Raw genomic sequence first — 25,899 nt, 5'->3', positions numbered from 1 at the left:
TACCGTTTTTTGGTTGTAGACCACCAAGCTGTTCTCTTCAGCTAGTTTTCCTGTCCGAGAGTCGGTTTCCTGAGCAAGTGAGGCATCTTGGCATTGCCTGACTCCTCTTGACTTCAGGCTAATTGAAAAATTAGCAAAGAGGTGGTGCATGAGTTGAGATCTCTGGCCACGCCCTTAATTATGCACAACTTCAGGCCTTTACACAATCTTAACAGCTGAGTTATCTGAAGGCTCTCCCTTTGTAGTCGTCACAAAAGGAAAAAAATAGCTATGCAGACCAAGACTGTTCTTGTACCAGACTGTAAACATGGTTATTTCTACTGTAAAGTTGGACACTTTAACATGAAGGTCTATGTGGATTGACTCGTTTTAGTAGGCAGCCTCAAGTGGACAATGGAGGAACTGCAGATTTCTGCTACAACGTAAAGAGCTGGTTGGAGACTAGATTCTGAGCCATCATTCAAACTGCATTGCTGAAAAATGTAGACTTTGAATGGACGTTGTTTATTCAAGAAAACAGTTTGGGGACAAGCGTCTAAAGTTTCCTGAATACATGTCAGTTACCACGTTAGCATAGGGACATTATTGACAGTATGCGAGTGGGAATTTTGGGAAAAAACAGCAGGTGGAAGTTGTTTTCTCCTTTATTACTAATAACATGCACAACTTAAAGCAATAATGAAGTTGAAACAGTTGAGTTTTATAGCAATTCTGTGACGGGTTGTGCTCCGTGACTGTGAGGGCGGATCCACAACGAAAAGGGAGACAGGGGGAAAAGGTTTAAGTTAAAGGTTTATTTACAGAGGGGGAAAATAATGGGGAATAACCAAGTGACGGGATCTGGTGCAGGGATGCCAGTCGTGGTGAGAGAGGAGTGGGGGTCTTCTGTGACGTGGTCCGTGACGGAGGGAAACCAGGGTGGTGCGCAGGGGTCCGGTGCTCAGGATTCGGTGCTCGTGGGTGGTTGCTCTCGTGAAGATTCTCCCGGTGAAGGTGCCCGTTGTCGTGAATTCCTGTGGTGCAAAAAGCTGGAGTGCCTGGAGGAGTGCTGAGTGCCGGAGCCGAGGAGGGACACAAGAGACAGGCAGAGAAAACATACGATAAGCTCGAGACTAGAGAAACATCGATAAATTCTAGGAATGCTCAGCGAAGTGTAGCAGCTAGCAGCCTGACTGTACCACAGGGTAGGTATCACAATCATCTGGCGCTGGGCTTTGTGAGACGCCAGTATTTGAACAGGGCACGGCTGATGAGCCGATGAGCCACAGCTGCCAGCGTGCGAGTGTCTTTCCTGATCGACTCCGCCAGCCTGCAGAGAACAGAGACACACCCACCAAAACACAGAGACAGACAAAATCCCAAAACACCACAAATACTTCACAGCCCTCACAAATTCCCCACCTACATAATCGTTATGAACGGGATATTTAGCAGTAGAGACCAAAACTGTTGCTGTAAACATGTTTATTCCTGCTGTAAAGTTGGACATTTTAACATGGAGGTCTATGGGGGTTTACTCGTTTTTGTAGGTAGTCTCAAGTGGCCATTAGAGGAACTGCAGCCAGAGAAAATTGGACTTTAAATGGAGATTGTTTTGCAAAAAAAAAAAAAGTTTGTAGAAAAGCCGCTGAAGTTTACTGGATAGACCGTTAGAGTATACGAGTTTTGGAAGTAGCTGGAAGTTGTGAGCTGTTGTGAGATGTTTTGTCAGGACGATGAGCGGCCCAACGGCCAGTTTCTGCTCTTATTGCCGATGACATGCACAGAATCAACCCAAAACTAAGCTGTAGTCAGATTTAACAGATTTTTTCCCCCTCGTGCTCATTTAGTCGACAGAAAAGTGAAATGTTACAAAAGGCTCTAATGAAAAACCTTCACCTGACACTTTCACTTCGGCTGATTGATTCGTTGCTTTTTTTGTTGCGCTGTTTAGACACATTAACTTCTGTAACGCATGTCGAGCCAACGAGAGGAAACTGTCACTGCTGCTGCTGATGGAAGCTGATGGTTAATGAAATGCAGGTCCATCACATCATCAGCTCTGGCAGGTTCTCGTCTTGATTCGAGGAAACATCGGACTCGCTGTTCTTTTCAGGAGTCGAGGAAGGAAAAACCCACCAGTGATAGCTTTTCAATTAGTTTTTGTCAACGCGCTCTCATCGTGACAAAGTTAATTTAATTTAAAGTGCTAATCTTTCAGGTCGTGCCTCCAGGTAGCCGCCGAGATCTGAAATGATTGATGTGGCATCTCGGTTCCTCCTCGTAGCTCAGAGCAGACGGTCGCTTCAGTCAGAGGAGGACGTTCAGGATGTTGTTGGTCGGTGGACGGAGGTCCTCCAACTCAAAGGTCCACTGAGCTCACCGTCTATTGAGAGCGTTAACATTTAACTAAGAATAACACTTAAACAGCCAGTTGGACGGCTGGCTGCTGCCTGGCAGGGATTTCTGTCATTCCCAATGTAATTAGTGTGTAAGAGGAGCCAGGAGAGCTGCTGGCGCCAGACTGGATAATACTGGGGGAGGTGCAGCAGCTCTGATGGATAATTTAACACGGATCTCCACCAGTCAGACACACTTTGCAGTACCTGAGTGCACCGAAGACAGAAAGTGACATGTGAAGGTTCTCAGGTGAAAATGTTCTGACAGACTGACAGATTTCCATAATAATAAAAAACCCTTTTTTTCCCTGGTTGTTGTAGAAAACGGCTTTATCTCCAGTGATTAATGTGCAGCGCTCTGAGGGGAACGAAACACTGACAATTATTATTCATAGGATTCATATGAAATGATGAGTTTCCTGATAAGCCGCCTGTTGTTCATTTCTGTGTGTTTTCCTGCAGATAATTTTCCGCAAGATCAGCGAGGTGAAGAAGGAGGAAGAGGAGCGCCAGCGGGCCAAGAACGAGGTGCAGCTCACCATCCCGCAGGACCATCCGGTCAGGAAGCTCTTCCAGAAGTTCAAGCAGCAGAAGGAGCTCCGCAACCAGGGCGCTGCTGCCGCCTCACAGCCGGACCTGGAAAAGAACCAGCTGCAGGTGGAGCAGCACCAGCAGCACCTGCACCCCCACAGCCTGCAGCTGGGCCACTCCAGCCTGCAGCACTCGCTGCCGCTCAGCCTGCAGCGGCCGCACACCTCCCTGCAGAACGGAGCTCCGCCCAGCAGCAGCGTGCTCACCGTGTCGCAGGTCACGCCCATGCAGAGCTCGCTGGCCTACAGCCATCCCAGCGAGCCGCCCGCCAAGCAGAACAACTGTGACATCATGGAGCTGCAGCCCAGTTCTACTGGCGGCGTCGGTGAGCAAACTGTCAGGCTCAAAGTCAGCACCAGTCCTGCTCTGGGGAAGCCGGCCGCCAAGGCCAGCGGCTGGATGAGGCTGAAAAACAACATGGCTCCGACGGAGGCCCGGAAGGAGGGTCTGAACAACAGCGTGAAGGCCGTCTCCGTGGAGATGCTCTCTCAGGATGGTAAAGGTCAGGAGGCCGGGGGCGGCGGCGACGCCGAGGAGGGCGGCAGCAACAACCCGCTCCGCAAGACGGACTCCTGCGACAGCGGCATCACCAAGAGCGAGCTGAGGATCGACCGGGCCGGCGAGGCCAGGACCCCCGCCGCCGTCACCCCCCTCCTCCACAGCCCCCTCCCCGGGGGAGCCGGGTCGCCTCACCCGTTCTGCCCGATACCGGAGCAGGCCCTGCAGGCGGCACTGCATGAGACCCGGCTGGAACTCCGGGGTGACATCCAGACTCTGGGAGGCCGGCTGGGCGCCCTGGAGAGTCAGGTGGCCGAAATTATCAAACTGCTGTCGGAGAAGCGGCGGCCGTCCACGGGGGCGCCGCCCGCCTCCACCACGCCCAAAACCAAAATCCAACGTCAGGACATCTTCACCGTCTCCAGGCCTGTTTCCCCCGACTCAGAGCGGGACGACGGGCTTTGAAGAGAGCTGAGCCAGGGGCGTGGAGACTTTCCCGGAGCAGCAGCGACACCTTATCCAGCCGCTGGATCCGGCCGCGCCGCTGGTCGACCCAGTTCTCCAAACTCTTTAACGTTTGCACACTGATTCAGCCTCCAGGTCATGGGAGAGTTCAGGCTCCTCGGCGACCTGGAGCCGGTTTTTTGATTGTACATACCTCTCTATGCATGTCCAGCTGGATTCTGGCCTGCCAAAGAAACAACAACTGACCGTACTTATTGCCTGTATATTATGCAGTTGACTGCATGCAGATCGAATTTAAAGAGACGTTTTATTGAGCTACACTGTACATATGAATATTTTTCATTGATAATTTACTATGTGGACATTCAGGGTTTGCATACTGGTAGCACTATAAACATTGAATAACAAAAAGGGTTTACTGGCAAAGGGACCGTGCATGGATTATTTATTAGTAGAGAAAGGGACAGAGTTTCTTCTTTCGTTTCTTTGCCTGTGAGATGAAGTTTGTTCTCACGTCGCCCTCTATGAACACAGATTCCCTTAAAGCAGGGAGGGATTTTTTCTGGTATGTTTTTATATTAATTCCTGACTTTTGCTTCTTATGATAATTTCTATTTTTGATTACGGAAACGTCCTTAAGTTCTGATGTCTGGTGAACCCTTAATTCGTTCTCCTCGTGTCTATGCATCGCTCGGGTACGCCGCTAGAATATTCTACCTTGGTGAATGAAGGTTTTCTTTGTGGTTTTTTTTTCTTCTTCTTTTTGTTCCATTCCTTTGCATGAATCAGGGATGGCAGAACGCACTTTGGGTAAAGCCGGGATGACAGAAGGCTTTGGGGAAATAACACGGAGTTTAGTTCACATAAAAGTCCACTCAGCGCAGCGACATGTAATCCAACACGGCGGTCTTAACCAGCGAGCGTCTCCCTGCAGCTCCGAATTCCATTAACAGCTTCGCCGCAAAGAGCTCAAGTAATAAAAAATGGAATACTCGACTTTTTATGATGTCGGTTTTCTAGATCTGCATGCAGAAGGAGTAGTTTTATGCTCCGCCGTGCTTACCAGAGCTGACACACATCGTGCACAGCATGGCGGCGTCTCTCGCTGCGAAGCCCGAAGGCCCGCCGAGACCTTTTCCTCACAGGAGGCAAGTCGGTCGTCAGGAGTCGAGGGGTTTTTGTTTTTTCAGGTCCTGTGAGATTCAGCCGCCGTCCTTCCTCCCTGCAGCCCCCCCGACTTGCACAAAGCATCGCGTTTAATAGGAGTAAGGACACGGATGCACGGTAGCCATCGGAGAAGCTTAGTTTGGTCAATCGATTCCCGCTTCGTTGCATCAAACGGCGTGAAGCGAACGGACGGGTTGCAGAAAATAGGCTCAGAAAAGTCAGCAATCAAACCGAGGACGATGTGATTCATGGACTCCTGAATGCAAGGTTCGTCCGTCTCAGCTGCTTTTGATTGGCTTCGACGCCAAAACCGAAAGCGTTGGTGCAAAAAACACATTTTAAAGAGGACAAAACATGGAAAAGACCATGTATTTTGCACATCAAGCTCAGGATCAGAGTGCACAAAGACAACAGAGAGACAGTGGACACAACAGGAAGTTTTAGATGTAAAGGTCCTTTTCAACAAATTAAAGAAAGTCTCTTATGTCGTCCTGCTAAAACTGGGACACCAGAACTTTCTATCACTTTCAACATTCTCTCTAAGGATCATATGACATGAAAGTATCAGGTCTCCTGGTTTTAGTCCAGTTCTATGTTTCACAGAGAGAAGCTAACAGATGTAAAAAGCAGCTGAGTTTAGGTTTAGCTTGTCCTTGTTCATTGGTTTAAATCAAAGTTTCCACAGAGCTCTGACCTGTGGACGGACCATTGAAGCTAACGTTAGCCACATTAGCCACACAACACGCTAACACTAAGGGTTTTCTTATTGTTGTGGTGACGTTATCGTCGATAACAACGTTAATCCTCTGGGTGTTCAGCTCCTCAGATGCTGGGAGTGCATGAAGACCCTCGTGTTCACTCCTACAACAGAACATTTGGTGAGTTTTGTTCATGGGCCTATACAGACCTCACATCTAGCTAGCGAATAGTAGCTCACGTTCTTAGTTGACTTGTAAACCTGGGAGGCTAGTAGCTTAGTGTCATCATATGTTAGCAGCTTTTACTTTACAGCTACAAGTTTCTAACAACCCCTAAAGACAATAAAATGGATTTTCACCACCTTTAAGAAGTGGCGGTAGAGTTTGTCAGAAGGGTGGACACCTTTGGAATAGCTTCCCATTACTTTTACAGCATCCCTGCAGGGTTTCCGCGCCGACCACATTCGCTCATAATCATTATTTTTGAATTAAACTGGTAGGTTTGCACGTCATGTAAGCCGTCAAAAATCTCTAATTATGATCGAAGCATCACGATTATTATTTCAATGTTCTTGTGTAGTCTGATCTTGACGGGTGGCTGTGCATGAAACAGAATAATTGAGGTGTGAAAATAGCAGCAGTTTTGTGAATTTATTCTTGGAGAGAGATATCAACAAAAAACAGAACATTAGTGTCGTTTCCGCCGAACCGCCGCTTAAACAGCTATTTTCCGTCGTGATGTTTCCCTCTCTGCCGTCAACAGACTGGAAGTTGATGAGATTCGCTAACTTTGTGATGCTAATGTGCATAAAATCGCTGTCACACTATGCTAATCTGGCGTTTGGAACGAGCTCCGTTTTAATGGCCTCTGTTGTGCAAATGACGGCGTCTTGTGTCTGCTGTCAGCCTGTTTTCTGCAACAACCTGCTTCGCGTTCGGTGGAGTTTTCGGCCGTCGTCCTCTCTGCTGCTGGCCGCTGAGCAGATCCCCTGCAGCCGTCGGGGGTAAGTGCCTTGCTCAGGGGCGACTCAGCAGCAATGTCAGGCAGTTTGTTTTTTTTCGCCCCGGGGACTGACGCGGTGACGAGGTTTGAAGATGGCTACCGCTGCAGCCGTGCAGAGCAACACGCTTCATATCTTACAGACGTCACTTATACTGAATATCATGCAAAGCTATGCAACAATTCTCACTATTTAAAGGAGGCTGTTTGTGGTTTCATAGCGACGGTAGACAGGCCGGGATTAGACTAATTACTGCAACTATATCTATCTGAAGGGGCGTTTAGCTATATCAGTTATTATCCAACCAAACGAGTGAAGAATCTTCCTCCAGAATCCTCTTAATCTAACGATTTTTCGAGTAAGAACAGCAGCTCTCTAAAGCTAATTCCTGTTAGCGTGCTAGCGGGCTAATCGTGTCAAAGGTAAATGCCACATATCAGTGTGTTCGAAGCTAACGTGCTAATTGTATGAAGCTAATTTTGAGGTGTCGAATCTGAAGCAGCGTGTTGAAGCCGCACCGAGAGCAGAAACATGAAACGATTGTTGTCGTCAAGAAAATACGAATAATTCCTAACAAACGTTTCTTGTTATAATGTGATTCATCTGAATGTTACAATAACGTGAAAATTTCTCTTTATTGTGTGACAATATCTCAATATTGTATTTTTTTACACCGTGAAAATATCTTACAAAAATATTTTATTATAGCATATTTCATTATAATGCCAATAGTTTGTTATTGTGTAAAAATATATCATTTTAAAGCTCTCATAATAACAAAATATTTCAATACATAATGGGAAATTATTAAAGAAAACCATGACAATATCTTATTATAACATAAAGTTATCTCGTTATTACAAGACAATATTTTATTATGACCTGAAAATATCTCAGAATGTGAAAATATCCCGATATAACATGAGAACACTTGGTTGTGATGCAAAAATATCTTGGAAATATTGAGCTAGGACTTGAAAACATGTCGTTATGTTAACATATCTCGCTATGACCAGAAGAATTCTTCTTGTAACGTGAAAAATCCCCGTTGTAATGATAAATTATCTGAATATAACACGGAAATATTTCGTTATGACGTCAAAATTTTGTTGTGACATAAGAGGTCTTGTTATAACGTGAACATATCTCGTTATAACAACCTGTTCCTGTTATAATTTGATATTAATCCATTTTTCTAGTTCTGGTGTGACTCCAATACGCTGTTTGTCACTTTGGGCCCAACTCAATAAGTTCAAACTCAACAAAAAACTAGAAGAAAACCACTTCAACATTTATATCCTATCGTGTTTGGGAAGAGTTCTGCTGGGTTTGCTGGTCTCTTCTGCCAAACTTATGGACCAACGTGCTACTTTTAGAGTTTTCTGACTATGTTTGGATGGATTTGATTCACACTCGAGTCCCTCCTGGATTCATATATATGTGATGAGTTTAGGTATATTTTGGATCCCTGATGTATTCGGTCGAAAAAGTTTCTCCCGTAAAGACTGATTTTAATCGTCCTGCTACACTAAAAGTTGTCCAGGTCGACTCAGTTTAAGAGGAAAACCCATGTCTTGTTATCTGGTGGAGGGGTTTTTATTTTCCCACAGATGTTATTCTATCACACCGAAGTACAAGTTTACAGTTTGTTTTGTTTTTGCCTACTTTCGGGCACACAGGTTGAAATCTGCCCTAGAAACAGACCAGAATGCATTGCAGCTTGTGGTGTTACAGACCTTCGCTCTCATTTGGCCGCCGAGACTCGATCCTCCGGAGACGTTAAAAGCTTTCTAGGAAACCAGGAAATCACTTAGCGACACAGCTGGAGGGAGCAGCAGGAATATAAATGACTAGACATCTCCCAGAATGCACCGAGCATCGCAGATTTAGTGCATCGTTGTGAATCTATTCCCCCTGCAGAGTCTCTGTAGATGTCTCTGTTGTTACTATCATATCTGACGAAGGAGCTGAAGCCACAATTCAAGGTGAGAAATGGAAGAAGAGCTGTTCTGGGTCTCTTCAAACTTTCTCTGAAGTTGTGGGAAACTTCAGAACTTAATTTTCTACTTACAGAGCCAGAGTAGAAATCCTTAAAGACACCAACGTTTCATTTAGATTCCCTTTTCAGACGCTGGTCTGTTAATCTTCTACAAACATGACTGAGATCACAGTTGTGTTGGAGGCATTTCGAACCAGGGTTTTCCCTTTTTCACGAAGAAACACTCGAAATACACGCTGGAGAAATGTACGAAAAATTAAGTTTCAACAATAGATTCAGCTTTAAAGCTTTTAGCTCGATTAGCTCGATGCAAACATGGCTGTCTAAAGTTGCAAAAGGCAACAATCTTTAGAATAAAGGTCCATCAATGACGCAAAGAACAAAAAAAATGTGTTTAGAATGTAGCATTTCCCCAAAGTTCACCTAGAACCTCCCAGAAGACTCTCGTTTAATTCTAAATCAGCCAAACGACTCGACAAAACATTTGCCAAAATGTCCGCACGGAGTGACGACGTCTGTTTTTAATCGCAAACAGTCGGTTCCTTAGAACAGCAGGAAGCTTCGGGTTATAATTTCTCTGTTTATACTGAAACACTGATCAGCCACAACATTAAAACTTGTTTTGGTTGCTTGTATTTACGATCTCTTTCTTTCTCGTGACCAGAACCCAAAACTGTTAAGACTAGCCGATGGCATCAGAGTGTCTACGACATGCAACAGCAGGTCTGGTGATGTACCGAGCTGACGTCAAAGAATCGGATCGGGGCCACTAATAGAATTTTTTTAATCTACCAGCACTGACTCTTTGCTACGTCTGATTCTTTATTTACATCTGCTGTGTCTAAAAGGGAGCTTCTAATTTGCATCAAACACAACAACTCTGGTCAGAGGTCACGACTCGTCACGGAAGTCTTTGTGCCCCTTTGATTAACAGCAAGCTTCCTGTACACCTACAGAACATGAAGGAACCACTTGCAGATCTATTCAAGCATAAGTTTAATGTACCTGAAGTGTTTACTATCTAGAAACATGGTACTAGATTTGGACTCTCTATTGGCAGATACTAAATACAAAGGGACTTGGATTGGACTAGGGGGAGAAAAAAAAAGAACTTGAAAAACTCGGGACATCTATCGTTAACACCTACCGAAAGGGGTCCATAGAAGGACAAGTGATGAACCGGTAAAACTGTCATGCCCGTTCAAGGTTTATTGATTGGCTTTCCATTACAGGACCTTGCAGAACTTTGACAGTTCTACCATTCTGCTTCCATTCTGGTGTAGGATCAGACAAGTCCGACTCGTCACAGAAGTCTTTGTGTCCCTTGAGTTACAGCAAGCTTCCTGAACACCTACAGAACATTAAGGAACCACTTGCAGAGCTGTTCAAGCATAAAATTAGACTGATTTTAATAAGTTTAATGTGCCCAAAGTGTTTATTATCTAGAAATGTGGTACTGGATTCAGACTCTCTATTGGCAGATACTAAATACTAAGGGACTTGGACTGGACTAGGAGGAGAAAAAAACCTTGTAAACTCAGGACATCCCTCGTTACCACCTACCGAAAGTGGTCCAAAGGAGGACAACCGATGAACCATTAAAACCGTCATGCCCGTCCAGGGTGCATTGGTTGGCTTTCCATTACAGGACCTTGCAGAACTTTGATGGTACGCCTGGATCAGACAGGTCCGTCCGCGAGTCCACAGTTTTTTATGTTAGCCTGGCAAATTTTACGTTGCTGTTGCCAATGTTTGGGAGTAGAAAACGAGGCTACTTGACGAGAACATCGACAGGACAGAAATCATACCGCCTGTTGTCCTTTAACCAGCTACCATGAAGGGGCAAAGCACTTTTCGTAGAGAAGGTCCATTTATCTACCAGAATGAATGAAAGAGGTTTTATGGGGATAGGTCCTGCAGTCAGAACCTTAACGAAATTGTCCACAAGTTCCTGCCATGGAAAACAGCCATTTTGGGAACTATGTGTACTCCTTCACGGCATCCCGGAAGGCCTCTTTTAGCAGAATAATGCTTCCTGAAATGGATTGAGGAACATGACCACGAGTTCGAGGTGTTGACTGAGCTTCCAAATTCCCCAGATCATCTACAGGATGTTCTGGAAAACCAGTTCGATCCACAGAGGCTCCACTTCACAACTACTATCAGCTTCTCCGGTCTTAAAACCACAGGACTCCATTAGAGACCTGAGGTATGATAGAACTTTCTTGGGTGGTTTTAATGTTGTGGCTCATAGGTGCAGGTCAAACTTTTCATGAAAGATAAACAGCTGTGATGGCAGAATCCACATCAGCTCTAAAAATGGTCACACTTGCTCAGGATTTATCGGATCATCTTGTCGTTTGGCACAAGAACACCTCCCGCAAACCAATTATTTTTTTTCCGTCGTCCTGCATCCAGAGTGTGTTAAAGTCGGTTACAGTTTCCTGAAATAATTCCAGCGTGTTCAGCTTCTGGTCCTAAAAACTTTTAGTGCAGCAGCGAGTCGGAATCACTCAGTCAGGTTGGAAACAGGTAGAATTTAGGATTTGCAATAGCGAGCTGTGAAAGTGTTCCGTCAGCAGTAGGGGATGAGGTACAGGACGGCGGATTCACCCGAAGCCTGTCAGCTCGTCTTTGTTAAATGAGGCAGCGAAGGGCAGCTCCTCCTGTGATCTAAAACACCGACTCACCTTTCAGCACAGGATTCTTTGCCACTTGAATGTACAACAAACCTCCTGCCGCTCCTCAGCTTTTTCACTGGGAGCGGGGATGGTTCTTTTCTTATTTCCCCTTTTTTGAAGAGCACTTTCCCCTCTTACTTTCACTCTCAGCCTTGAAGCCTGTAGGAGGTCTTTCTCTTTGAAAACGCCTCCTTCCTCTTCCAGCATCTTGTTTTTTCCTCCACCGTCGCCCTCTGATCCTCCATCTCCTCCCTTTGATCTCCTCAGCATGCCGACGACGTCCGGTCCGTCCGTCTGCGTCCGGCCGACCGACGGACGACGCCGATCCTCCCGCGAAGGGCCTCGTTTATTGAAATCATCCATGATTCGATTTGAGCGTATTCCATCTAAAAGAAATGGGAGTCATTCCCCGGATGGTGATAGAATCCTTTATTGCTTCACTTGGGGATTAATCTTTCATCAATCCTGAGGATGATTTGAATAAACGAGGCCCTTCAGGAAGGTCTTCCTCTCTCGTTTTCTTTCTCTCTGCTGGAATGTTATCGGTCTGTGCTGTATGTTGGAGGCAGCACCGGGATCCCACACTGACTCATGTATTGTTTTACAGTTGCACACCTGAACTGTAGTGTCAGAATAATAAACATCCGTCTGGGATACTCTCACTGGGCTTTCGGTCTCTTTTCTCTCCTCACAAAGGGGCACTGCATGGGTAATTGATAACCTTTATTGATCTGTATTGACAGCCAGCAGCAGGAGCTTCTTTACAACCTCCTCGTCCTTTTGGAAACACGGTGGCTCGTAAGTAGAATCAACATGGAGAGTCGAGTGTTTACAGACGAGATGAACCAATCTGGTGGTAAAGGTGGCCGAAGAACTACGTTTATAAATGGTGAGGTTCAACAACAAAACAAAAAATGTTGAAAATGACAGCAAATGTCTGTTAAAAGTACAAATATTATAGCTTTTAGCTCAGTTTTGACCTATCTTTTTTTTCTCCAATTAACACTTTGTAATTTGACACAATGAAAAATCCAGTAAAATAACAAAAAAAAGGTTAAAAAAAAAAAAAAAAATGTCAATCTAAATATCTCTAAATTATTTTTTAAATTAATTTTACAGCCAAACGTGGAAAAATTTAATCTGCTAGAAAAAAATGTTTGAGCGCTGTAACGTTTTAATAATTACCACTTTGTAATTTGAAAGAATGAAACATCAAAATAAAAAAAGGTTAAAAAAAAAAAAAAAAATGTCAATCTAAATATCTCTAAATTATTTTTTAAATTAATTTTACAGCCAAACGTGGAAAAATTTAATCTGCTAGAAAAAAATGTTTGAGCGCTGTAACGTTTTAACTGTAGAAACTGTGAAAATAGCAGCAAATGTCTGTTAAAAATTTTTAAAAATAGCTTTTAGATAAGTTTTGACCACTTTATTTTATTTAATTATACTTATTTTTCCCAGTTAACACTTTGTTACTTATTTACTTTAATTTGACAAAAATCAAAAATCCAGCAAAATAATAGAAAAAAAGATTTAAAAATGATAATATACATAATATTTATTTAAAATAATGACAAATATCTATATATCTCTAATTTAATATTTTACTTAATTTTACAGCCAAACATCGTGAAAAGTTTGAATCTGCTAGAAAAAAAAAATGTTTGAGCGCTGTAACGATCAAAAACTAGAAATTGGGAAAATATCTGTAAAATAATTATATTTTTTAGCTGATTTAAATCCAGTAAAATTGTGTAATTTTGATGGTCACATATTGTGAAGAACAAATTACTGTTTGTAAAAATACACAATTATGATGTGGACATTATTTACAGATTTTACCTGTTTTAGTCACAGTTAACATTTTTTCTGTGATTTTAATGCATATTTTTTTGTAATTTAACGAACCTGTAAAACAACACTGACCATTTTTAATTCTTAATATATTTTTTTTTCTTTCAAATAATACCAGATATCTGTAAATCAATTTTAAATTAAATGTTTACCATCATTCTAAAAATCTGGTATGTTGAAAAATTAGTAAAAATAGCGAAAAAATAGCAGCAAAAATATTAACAAATTTAAAAAAAGAGAAAAGGCTACTAAAATAATGATGTTTTTAACTGTAATAAATGCAGTAAAGCAGCGTAATATGATGCTCAGACTCTCAAAGAACACATTTGTTTTAGTAAAAGTAAAGATTTTTGATGTGACTGTTATTATTTTTTTCGTTGCAGTTAAACTAATTAATATGATTTTACTAGTTTCAACAAAACAGAGAAAATCTGCAACAAAACAGTAAATCATTAAAAAAAAATACAGGTCAAAAGTGTTGCTAATTTTTTTGTTTGTTTTCATAGTTTTCTGAAAAATAGGTTTACCTGTATCTTATAGTATAAAACTAATTCCTGAACACCTTAAAAGTCGCCGTGTATTTATCACTGATCACTTAACCGAACCAAAGAAAATGTCTAACGAGTTCACCAGTTAAACATGTTCCTGCTCCATTTCATTTATTCTTTAATACCGCGAGTGAACAGTGAACACCGCTACAGTTCGTGTTCGGTTAGAATTAAGCACTAAAATTCTTGTCACACAGATTAGATTAAAATAGGGTTTACGTGGACCTCTGGAGTTTTCAGATTCAATTCAGCTCAAAGAAAAATTAAAAATGCGTTCAGTGTATTTAAATCCTTCACAAAACATTTGCAAAATAGTTTTGTAAAGTCCAGTATCTTGTAGAGTTGGACCCAAGAAGTCATTTTGCTGTTTTAAACACTTTCACTCTTGCAGTGCCATAAAAACTTCTGTCATATTTACACCAAGCGTCCACGATAACTCTGGAGTTTTAGGAGCTCAGAAACTGAGGTTTGTGGCCCCTTATGAAGCAGCTGTTTCCATATTTTGCAGTTTACAGTTTTAATTAATTGCCGTCACTCTGTAGAAATCTGTTTCCACTTTGACATGAAAGAGTCTTTCTTCAGAAACTCTACAGTTAATGTAAAAACAGACACTGATGACAAGAAGTTGAGCTTCTTTGCTTATTTCTAAACTTAAATAATTGGATTTCCCCCCTTTTTTTATCACACTAACAGCTCTGTCAGAAGGCACATATTGATTTTGGAAAGTTTCCATCGCAGCTCAGCCTCCGTCGACACCTTCGCTGACGTTCATTGTTCTTCCTTTTTCTATTTCTTTCTGTGAGCAGAATTCATATTTCAGGCTTGTGGCAGCAGCTTTCTAAGAGGATCAGTGTAATATGAAATCTTCTTTAGTCCCAGTTTAACACCACAGAATCTCATTATGCTGCTGTCACAGTTTGGAGGCCTGCGCTCACTTCCAGTGATGAAGTCGCTGATGTGATCGGTGCTATTTGCAAAGGTTAAAGCCTTGTGGTGGGTTTTTTTTGCATTTGTTTTACTGCCTCTCCATCCGTTAATCTGTCCAGCTAATCCGAGCAGAAACTCCCGAATCTCTGCTTCCAATTACCGGCGGGGAGCAGAATTATGACGGTTAGCTTCCTGTGGATGTGGAGCCAAAGGAAACGCCGAGCAGCCTGTCAGGACTCTGGTCGACTCACCTGCAGCTTCACCTGGAGACACCAAGCCTCCACCCAACCTCCCAACGGAGCTTCGACTCGCTGCCAAGTCTGAGCTCACGCTTGTTCCCATTCGCGTCTCCTCACCGCTCCTGAGAATAGACACTCCTTCAGCCAAACTGACAGCCGTCGCCTACTGTCTGTCCAAGAACTCCTCGTTTTAAAGGCTTGTTCCACCCAATTAACACTTTCTAATAAGTTGCGGTTTTAACGGCTTGTTCCAACTAAAATACTACTTTCTGTCGAAATACTTATAGTTTTAAATGTTTATTCCACCCAATGTATTCTTTCTAACAAATAAGTTATGGGTTGTAAAGCTTTGTCCCACCCAAAACACTACTTCCTGTCTCACTACGTATTGTTTTAAAGGTTTATTCTTCACAGTTAATGCTACCGAACAAATGAGTTTTTGTTTTAAAGGTTTGTTACAACTGAAATACTACTATATGTCCAAGTACTTACGTTTTTAAAGGTTTATTCTACCCAAATTACTACTTTCTACCAGTTACTTTCATTTTAAATGCTTGTTCCCTTTAAAATACTACTTTATGTCCAAATACTTATAGTTGTAAAGGTTCGTTCCACCCAAAATACTACTTTGTGTGCAAGTACTTGTAGATGTAAACATGACTTACATCTTAAATACTGCCTTCTGTACAAGTAATTATCATTTTTGGTTCCACCCAAACCACTACTTTCTGCCCAAGCACTTCTAGTTTAAAAGGTTTCATTCCACCCATAACTACATAAAGTTCCTATTTCTCGCTGCCAAGTCTTAGCACATGCTTATTCCCATTAGTGTCTCCGCACTGCAGCTGAAAATAGAAACTCTTTTGCCCAAACTGACAGCCGTTCGCTCAGATTCCCCTGGAAAACAACTAATTGCTGCCGGTGGAAGCGTGAGAAGCTTCCTTTCACTGTTTACGCCTTTTCAGCTGCTGCAGTTTGAAGTCACGCTTGAAGCTCATTTACTCCAGAACTGTGTCTCTTTAGTGTCAATCATGAAGTGTTAACGTGTTTTACTGTGTCTTCATGGGGAGGAGCAGCTCTGGAGGGACTTTCACTCAGGATTTATATCATTGTTATGTGTCTGCAGGTCAAGGACCCTTGACTGCTAACATTCATGACTTATGGTGTTAAAGGCCGGTTCCATCGAAAATACTACTTAAAGGTTCGTGGCACTGAAAACAGTAGTTTCTGTCCAAGAACCCATCGATTTAAAGGTTTGTTCCATCCAAGTTATGACTTACTTTTTGAGTGCTTTTAGCTTTAAAGGTTTGGTCCACACAATTCATGCGTTCTAACAAAGGAGTTACAGGTTTAAAGGTCTGTTTCTTCTAAAATACTATTTTCTGTGTAAGTACTTAAAATTGTAAATGTTTGTTCCAACCAATTATTACTTTAAATCAAAAAGTTACGGTTTTATGAGTTAGTTTCTGTTCAAGTACTCGTCGTTTTAAAGGTTTATTCCATCTGAAATGCAACTTATGGTTTTAAAGGTTTGTCAGAATACTACTTCCTGTCTAAGGGTTTCAAAAGTTCCTTCGACCCAATTAATACTTTTTGGTTTTAAAAATTTGTTCCACCCAAAACATTGCTTCTTGTCCAAGAATGTATAGATTTAAAAGTTCATTCCACCCAGTTAATGCTTTGTAATGAATTGACTATGGTTTTAAGGGTTTATTCCACCCAAAACAATACTTTCTGTGCAAGTACTTGCAGTGTTTTTTTACCCACAGAGCTCCTTCTTTTGTCAGTGTGTGTGGGCTAGAAAGGTTAGCTCACTTTTGGATTGAACAAATGGTCACCAAAAACCAGATAATGAAAAAACACCTCCTCTGCTGCAGACACATAATACTCATTTTTGAAGGCACAACAATGCTCCTTTCCCAAAACACAAAGTACTTTGTGGTATGTTTTGTGAAAATTGTTGGCATAAAATCTGTTTTCATGTGTGATGTGGAAAATTCGGCATCAAAAGAACAGATTTTGTGTGTAGTCTCTTTTATTCCTGCCACTTTTTAAACCTTTTATCACAGCAGCCCGATGAAGAGGCCACATCCAGCGTGATTTATTATTCATGTGTGAATTCTGATCAGCCTTTTATTGTTGAGCCGCATGACTCATCGGCGAATAAAGCTGCGAGGTGATTTTACACTCGCTGAACTTAGCAAAATATTGAAAATGTCGAGTGAGATACTATAATTCAGTCAGATCTCAGGGGTGATATTAAGATTTTAAATGAAACACTCTGGTTTAATTTGAGCAGGCTGCAAACGGAGCTGAAAAGTGGAAGATTTTCGCAGATGAAGATAAAGGACGCGGCGTATGAAGTGGAACTGAACGCTAATCGCAGACTGAGTAATAACAAAATGCCACTAACAATAACTCTGTTCGCTCTTCATGGAGACAAAGAACCACTAAAGAAAAGTCACATCTCATGAAATAGAAAGAGGAAAGTTCTGGCTTTCAAGAGGGGATAAAAGCAAGAAAAATAACAGAAAAAGCAGCTGGAAATGGCACAAGGCCTGTAGAATAGTTTGCAAACATTGGCGTTATGTCGTCTACGACATCGCCAGCTAACGTCTCGGAGTTTTTAGCCACATCAGATAGCCACATTTTGTAATTTAAAGTGAATGAAAGTGCATTCTTGACTTTGGAAATAGCAGTTTGACTTGAGTTACCAAAAAACTATTTCTATGCTGGATTGGACTATGAGGGAAATATTAAATTCAAACCTCTCTGTAAACCTCATTTTACAATAAAGTTTTAAAATTATAACAGTAGGATGCCAGATGGTAAGGCTAAACTAGCGCGGATACAATGGAAGCACGAAGATAAAGGACGCAAAAGTGCCAAATATTAATGTAGATTAACAGATAAAACTTTAAAACTAATATAAAGTGACAAGTCTTCAAAACTGAGTCTTAAGAAATGATATGAGCCTTATCTCGTTTAGTTTTTGAAGCTAATGTCAGCCCATTTAGTATCTTGTTGCAGTAGTTATCAACTTAAAATAGCTTAACCTTCACGTTAGCTTGTTTCTGAAGCTAATGTTAGCCTAAAAACAGTTAGGTTTAAGGACACTGAGGTCCATTTTCACTTCTTCATGCAGCTAAAGTTGGTTTGAAAGAAGTTACCTTTCTGCTTGATTGTATCTGAAGCTAATGTTAGCTTAAAAGCAGTTAACATCCATCTTAGCTTGTTTTGAAAGCTAACTTGAGTCAAAAGTTAGCATGTCTGTTCGTGTCCATCTGAAGCTACAGTTGGCTTAAACTAAGTTGACCTTCATGTTAGCTTGTTTCTGAAACAAACGTTAGCTTAGAAGCTGTTACTTTCAAGGACATTGGGTCCATGAAGCTAAAGGTAGTTTAAAAGAAATGAATGTCCATGCTAGCATATTTCTAAAGCTAATGTTAGCTTAAAAGCAGTTAGGTTTAAGGACACCAAGATCCATTTTTACTTCTTCATGAAGCTAAAGTTGGCTTAAAAGAAGTTCCCTTCATGTTAGCTTGTTTCTGAAGCTAATGTTAGCTTCCAAGAAGTTTACATCTATGTTAGCTTGTTCTGGAAACAAACATTAGTTTAAAAGTTAAAAGTGAACATCTCTGTTAGCGTCTATCTGAAGCTATTGTTGGCTTAAATGAAATTGACTTTTGTGTTAGCTTGTTCCTGAAGCTAACATTAGCTTAAAAGCTGTTAAGTTCAAGGGCATTGAGGTCCATTTTCTCTTCTTTACGAAGCTAAGGTTAGTTTAAAAGAAATGAATTTCCATGTTAGCTTGTTTTTTAAGCTAATCTTAGCTTAAAGTAAGTGAATGTCCATGTTGTCTACCTTCTGAAGCTAACAAGAGTATAGAAGATGTCAACATTCATATTAGCTTCTTTTTTAAGCTGATGTTAGCGTCAAAGAAGTTAAGATCCATTTTTGGTTTCTGAATGAAGCTAAGTTTGAAAGACGTTGACGTTAGCCTATTTCTGTCGCTAATAATCTCTTAAAAGAATTTAAAATCCATTTTAGTTCCTTTCTGAAGCTAATGTTAGCTTAACAGAGGGCCACATCTTTACTTGCTTCTTTTGAAGTTCATGGGAGCTTAAAGGAAGTTGTCTGCTTGATGTCAACAGTGTTAGCTTGTGGTGTGAGCTGCTAGCTATGTTCCAGACAGATCTCCATTCACGTTTGCATGAATTTTCAATGAACAAGCAGATGTAGCTCATGGAAGTTGCTTTATTTCTTGTCCTGATAAATTAATATGTTCATTTTGGGTGTTTTTAGCTGACAGTGGCTTTCAAAAGGAGGAAACCTGAACAGAAAAGACGAACTGATGGAGGCAGAGTTGGACTCTGGACAAGCAGCAGGTAAAATATTACGATATAAATGTTTTAAAAAAATTTTTTTTAAAACATTTCTACAACATTCATTTAAGAGGAAGTAGTTCTGTTTTCAAATTGGAACCGTAAAGTTGGTGGTAAAGTTAGCTCCAATACTTCTTATAGCTGCTTTAAATTATGTTCATGAAATCCAACATGACATTTTGTGATGGTTCCTGTATTTTAGCACCAATATACTGTAAACAGTAGTACCATGTCCGAGCTATTCTGAATGGAAAGTGTTGTGGATAAGATCAGTGGTGGTAATGGGTGAATATGGGAGGCTTTAGAAGGGGTCTTGGTGTCAGGAACATTGGAATAAAGAAAAAGACAGCTATAGTAAAAGTGAGGTATATTAAATATGTAGTGAATTTGCCCAAATCTGCAGGACGCGATTTTTTTCCCCTTACTGCTTTTGTCATGTTATTATTTCCGTAAGAGTTTTATTCTCTTACACTTTTACAGTTGGGTGTAACAGCAAAGGCCTCCTGATCCTTGGGGTGGTCGGGTTGTTGCCACAGAGACGTAGATGGAAAAGAATCAAATGCAAAACGGCATAATTGCAGTTTAGTATTTTCGTGGCTGAAATTAAAATCGACTTTTCGCTAATGCAAGTGGTGCCTTTAATTATGGTGATGAGACATTTTCTTTGCTTTGCATGACGGCGCGTTTCAGGCCTTTGATTAAACTTCAAAAGGCTTTTGTCTGACGGTGACACTGATCACAAATGATCCGACCGCAGACGGAAATAAGAATATGGGTGGAGAAACGGTGGGTTTGTGTGCTTTAGTGTGTTTCTCGATGCTCGTGTTCTGGTTCCGATGCGTACATGTAGGACACTGGTGTCATTTCAGCGGGTTACATCATGGAGGGGAGGTGGAAGCGACGCAGACTGATGGTGGCACCCAGGATCTGAAGCCCCCGCTGAGCCACCGTCACCTCAAATGCACCCATACTGGAACACTGAAGCCTTAAAAGTAAGTAAACAAGTGTAGATGGGTGACAAATTAAAGGAAGAGCCAACATGAAGGGTCTTGGTAAGGTGTTGGGCTCCCAGACTAGAGGCTTGAACACGAGTCTTCCAAAAGACATTCATTTGACTTTTAAAGATAGTGGCAATACCCCAGAACAACTTTGATTATTTTGCAGTTAACCTTCTATCTAAAGAGACAAATGGAGCCAAAGGATGCCAGAAAAATGCCCCCAACAGCATAAAAGAACCATAAGATGGCAAAGTAGGAGTCAATGGTTTGAATTTTTCCTTTCATTTGTCGGCCATCTTGGGTCTATGGGTCAGTCAGCTGTATTTCAAGCAGCAATCTTTGTAGAGTTTATTAATTTATTACTTGGGACCCAAAACTAAGATCTGTAACATACTTTAGCTGAATTTTGAGAATATTTTTATCCTTGCCTACCAGAGCAGCCATTTCAAAGGTTCAATAACTCAGACAGACAGAACAGTTGCCAGAAGATTCAAATCCTTAAATGGTTGAATTAGCTAAAGTTGGTTTGAAAAGAAGTTACCCTTCATATTAGCTTGTATCTGAAGCTAATGTCAGCTTAAAAGAAGTCAACATCCATCTTAGCTTGTTTTTGAAGCTAACTTTAGTTAAAAGTTAAAAATTAACGTCTCTGTTAGTGTCCATACAAAGCTAGTGTTGGCTTAAACTAAGTTGACCTTCATGTTAGCTTGTTTCTGAAACTAATGTTAGCTTAAAAGCTGTTAGGTTTAAGGAAATTGAGGTCCATTTTTAGTTCTTTATGAAGCTAAAGTTAGTTTAAAAGAAATGAATGTCCCTGCTAGCATATTTCTAAAGCTAATGTTAGCTCAAAAGCTGTTAGGTTTAAGGACACCTACTTCTTCATGAAGCTAAAGTTGGCTTAAAAGAAGTTGCCCTTCATGTTAACTTGTTTCTGAAGCTAATGTTAGCTTACAAGAAGTTTACATCCACGTTGTATTTCAGACAGCGGTCTTTTGGGAGTTTATTAATTTGTTATTTGGGACCCAAAACTAAGATCTGTAATACACTTTAGCTGAATTTTGAGAATATTTTCACCCTCGCCTACCAGGGCAGCCATTTTAAAGGTTCAGTAACTCCAGAAATAAAATTCCTATAGCTGTGAAATTTGGTGAGGACACAGACAGAACAGTTGCCAGCAGATTCAAATTATTAAATGGTTGAATGGTTTAATTATTGGCCCTTGAAAATGGGGGGAAAAAACCAATGCAAAACTGGGGTATTGTGGCCCCAGACAGTTCCTGTAAGTGTATATAAATGGATGGATCCATATTTCTACTAAAATCCAGTCTTTGGTCACGTTTCACCAACTGTTGAGGCTCTAACATCAGTAGAATCTGATGTTTGACAAGATGAGGTTCTAGTTTTTGGACAAAATGCTGGTGTGGACTCATTGGTGGGAAACAAAAACTGGTGTTCATAGGCGTCTATATGTTGGTATTTTCTGTTCAACGTTACAAGCTGCTTCCACGATGTCTTCATGCTGGAATTTCACAACATATGAGGCTGATTTTGTCTGTAAGGATGTTCCCATATATACTCAAACACCGAACAGAGGAACTGATGTTAACTCAGCATCACAATAAACCTTGTGTTTACTGAAAGACATGAATTTTAAATATGCAAATGAGGCATCATTTCAGTACACATTCAACAAACAGAACTGTGATCGAAGGATAAAGACGGCTTCAAAGTTCTCATTTGTTGACGTGCAGTCTTGGAGCTAAAGATTTTCCGTTTCGTCTCTCCATAAATCAATATTGTCAACAGCTAGAGGGGGAAAAAAAGGTCACTTTAGTCTTGTTTTTAGGAATAAAATATCTCATAAGTCAACCTGTGAGTGATATATGAACAAATCCCTCTAAACCCCCCCAAAGAACATAAACAGGAATCAAACTGTAAGCGCTGCCGAGGTGGAGATTTGTGGCTCAGAGTTGGAGAGAAAACTCATTTTGAGAGAACAGCCTTCAAAGACACGTATCGAAGCTGAAATCTACAGACGCAAATAGACGAGGTGCTGTGAAATAAACACCCGAGTGTGTGCTTTGGAGGATTTCTCTCCACTAGTCCGAAAGAAAACATGTTCTAGAAGCAAAATCGCATGAAAACGAGCAGTTTAGTCAAACACTTGAAACACAGCTGGTGGTTTATTACAGAATTAAATTACAGTTGAAGAGCACAAACCATTAATTAATCAGGCTCATGTTCAGCACGTCTCATAAGAATCAGGAGCGTTTGGGTCAGTTCTTACTTTGCAGTTTGTGTCTGCATTTTAAGATGTATTTCTTTACGTGTTTATATTTCTGTCTCTTTGAACATCTCATTGATTATCATATCACTTGTTCGGTCTCTAAAATGTCAGGAAACGGTGAAAAATGAGTTGTTTTGTCCAAAGATGTTCACGTTTAAGCCGCTGCACTCACAAAATGTGCACTTTTTATTCTGAAAATGTGAACTCGGGCTGATAAATTGTCACGATAAAATGTTTAATTTGGGTTTATCCGTAATTTGTATTTTTGAAGTACTTGTTTTTAAAAAAGCGCAGCAGAAATAAAAGTCTGTAAAATTTGACCACTTTTTGCTTCATTTATTGATTATAATTTGGAATAAAAACACAAAAAAATGAATTTACGTGTGTGAATAACAACAAATAAGGATGAACTAATTGGGAAATAAAGAATAAAAGGTGAACTCGTTAAACAGCAATAAGGCCCAATTAAAAAGCAAATGTTAAAGAAACTGCTGAGTGAAGCGTCATAAAACGTGCACAAAGTTCATGTGAACTGTAGACGTCGGGTATCTGAAGGCGCATTTTGGACTAAACTGGGGTTAAAGTGGACGTGAAACGGATCAGTTTTGACCGAACTAAATGTGTTTGAGTTTATTTTTTTAGACTTTAAAAGATGACACATGAAGTAATGATAGATTTATGTTGGCCTCTTGTTGGTATATTTGGCTTTTATGTTATTGAAGTACTCGAAACGAAGCAGCCGTAGTCGAGCTAAACTGTAATTTCAGGGCGTCTTTGTGCACGTCAGGCCTCAGCAGAACCTCCTGGAGAAGGTCAGGGGTTGTTTTTAATTTTCACAAGGACAACCTGAGATCCCCGCTGCTCTCCGTCTGCTTCTGGACGTTTCCGCGTCCTATTTTTGTGCGAAGCAAAGCCGTGCGTGATTTCTTTGCTGTCCGAACGTGGTTGTGTAAAAGTGACAGCGGCAGACCTCCTCGGTTTATTGTTTTTACCTCCTGCAGAGGACGAGGTTCTGCCGCGACCCGCGAACGGCCCTCGGGCAACAATATATACGTCAGTGGCGTTTAAGGCTGATAAACCGACACGCTGGATCCTGCAGGCGATCCGATCCGACGCGGCGACGGGGGATGGTGAGGGAAGAAAAACTGAAGAAATTCACTGCAGTAGGTCTGAATCGGTCTTCTCTCGGCCCGCCGCGCTTTTATTTCCTTTACTAGAGCTGCAGCTGATGATTGTTTTCCCGTTAATCGATTAGTCGTTTGGTCCACACAGGGCACCTGTTCCCACCGCTGCTAATTGAGATTAACCTCTTAAAGGGCGAATGTTATTTTGATGGGTTGAGTTGACGTTTAGAAAATTTTCACGTAACTTTGAACTCAGAATTCTGCATGAGTTGGTTTGATTGGGCGGCTGTGGCTCAGGTGGTAGAGCAGGTTGTCCTCTGATAGTAAGGTTGGTGGTTCGATACCCCGCCCCTCCACAGTCGAAGTGTTCTTGGGCAAGAGACTGAATCCCAAGTTGCTCCCAATGGCAGCAGCCCCTTGCATGGCAGCTCTGTCGCCAGTGGTGTATGAATGAGAAAACATTGTAAAGCGCTTTGAGTCCCGCTAAGCTAGAAAAGCGCGATATAAGTGCAGACCATTTACCATTTACATTGAATTCAAGTTGTGATAATTCAAGAAATTGGCTTGAAAACTTAATTTTGGACGGTTTTGCACAGTCAACACTCTTTTCTCTCTTTTATTTCCTTTATTAAAGCTGCAAGCAATGACTGTTTTATTGTAAAACTGACCTGTTGCCAGCAGCTAATTAAAGGCGTCGCTGGAAGATGATCAACTGAACGAACCTTTTCAGTTGCAACTGTTGTTTTGATGGGTTGAGTTGACCTTATAAAGTTGCATCAGCCTAATTTAAACTCAAAGTTCTGCATCAGTTGGTTTAAATTGACGTCAAGTTGAGGTAGCTTCAGGAAATTGGCTTGAAAACTTCATTTTGGACAATTTAACACGCGTCTATTTCCTCTATTAAAGCTGCAACTGATGATTATTTAAGGAAAACAAACAAACAAACAAACAAAAACAACCTGGACAGAACTCTAAATAATCAATAATCTATATTTTTATCAGTAGTTTTAAATTCTTTTGCGTCTTTGACTGGAATATTACACCTTTATTTTTTATTTTTATTTTTTAAACTTGTGAAAAGGGAGAAAATTTAAATTAAGGAAATAAAGATGACAATAAAAATCATTTCAGACAGTTTCACTGTTTTACATGCTGACTTTAAAAAAACAAAAACACAAACGGAACACAATGTCCACATGAAAACCATATTTGCATCAGGTGAAAATGTCATATCTTTACAGATATTTGCTTTTCAACATTACATTGTTCTGCTGCTTCTTGTGCCTTGTTACCGGCGCCCTTGCTGCCATGTTTTCCACAAGTTTTCTGATGCCACGGTGCACCTTACAGCCCTGTTGTTGGGTTTCGGCGTTCAGAGGGTTAAAGGCGCTCCGGGCAGCAGGCTCGCTTCTTCCTGAGGGATGTGACTCACTGCGTCTCCCAGAGGAGGTGGCGTTTCTCAGGTTCGATCCTCGGCGGTTTCATGGCTTCCTGTTGAGCCTCCTCCCGCCGGCAGGCCGACAGGAAGCTGTAATGTCAGGAGCGATTAGGACGGCGGGGGTCTCTGCTGTCAGGAAGATAACCGAGGTCCCAGGCAGATAGCCTCCTCTCTGCTTCTCAGTTTAACCTCTTCGCTCGGTCTCTTCGCCTGAAGAAGCCTCCTCAGCTCTCGTCAAGCCGCTGGTTGTTTAGGCGGCTTTTCACAAGTGGCAGTTTTTGGCTCCTAGAGTCAAACGTATTCATCCCCTCCCATTAAAGAAAAGGCAAAATTCCCAATAGTCACTCAAATAACTAGAAACTGACAAAAGTAATAATAAATAAAAATTTGCTAAATTGTGATGTAGTGAAATAAAATGTTGCTTTTGAATTGTGGGTGAAAAGAATAATTTAAAAAAAACAAACAAATCTGTCCTGGACTAATTATTAGAGGCCTTTGCTGATGAGCAGTGGTCCAGAACACCTGTCAACAGGTGCACAAGTCTGACTGAGAGTTACAGGAAACACCAGATGGCAGTGATTGGCTCAAAGGGTTGTTCAACTGAATAGTAGTTCACGGGCC

The 25,899-nt window shown here is 41.3% G+C and overlaps 1 protein-coding gene across 1 annotated transcript in view; it reads left to right on the top strand.

Moving 5' to 3' along the window:
- Positions 1-3,932, top strand: part of kcnh5b (potassium voltage-gated channel, subfamily H (eag-related), member 5b) — a 143,226-nt gene extending 139,294 nt beyond the window's left edge. Inside the window, exon 14 of the mRNA XM_008283422.1 lies at positions 2,841-3,932. Coding sequence (XP_008281644.1) covers positions 2,841-3,932 — 1,092 coding nt within the window. The remainder of the gene's footprint in view (positions 1-2,840) is intronic.
- The last annotated feature ends 21,967 nt before the right edge of the window (positions 3,933-25,899 follow it).

This window comes from Stegastes partitus, unplaced genomic scaffold, assembly GCF_000690725.1.
Source record: "Stegastes partitus isolate 25-593 unplaced genomic scaffold, Stegastes_partitus-1.0.2 Scaffold310, whole genome shotgun sequence".
Taxonomy (NCBI): Eukaryota; Metazoa; Chordata; class Actinopteri; family Pomacentridae; genus Stegastes; species Stegastes partitus.
Note: the sequence above shows the minus strand (reverse complement) of the source record. Positions and strands in the feature narration are given on the sequence as shown.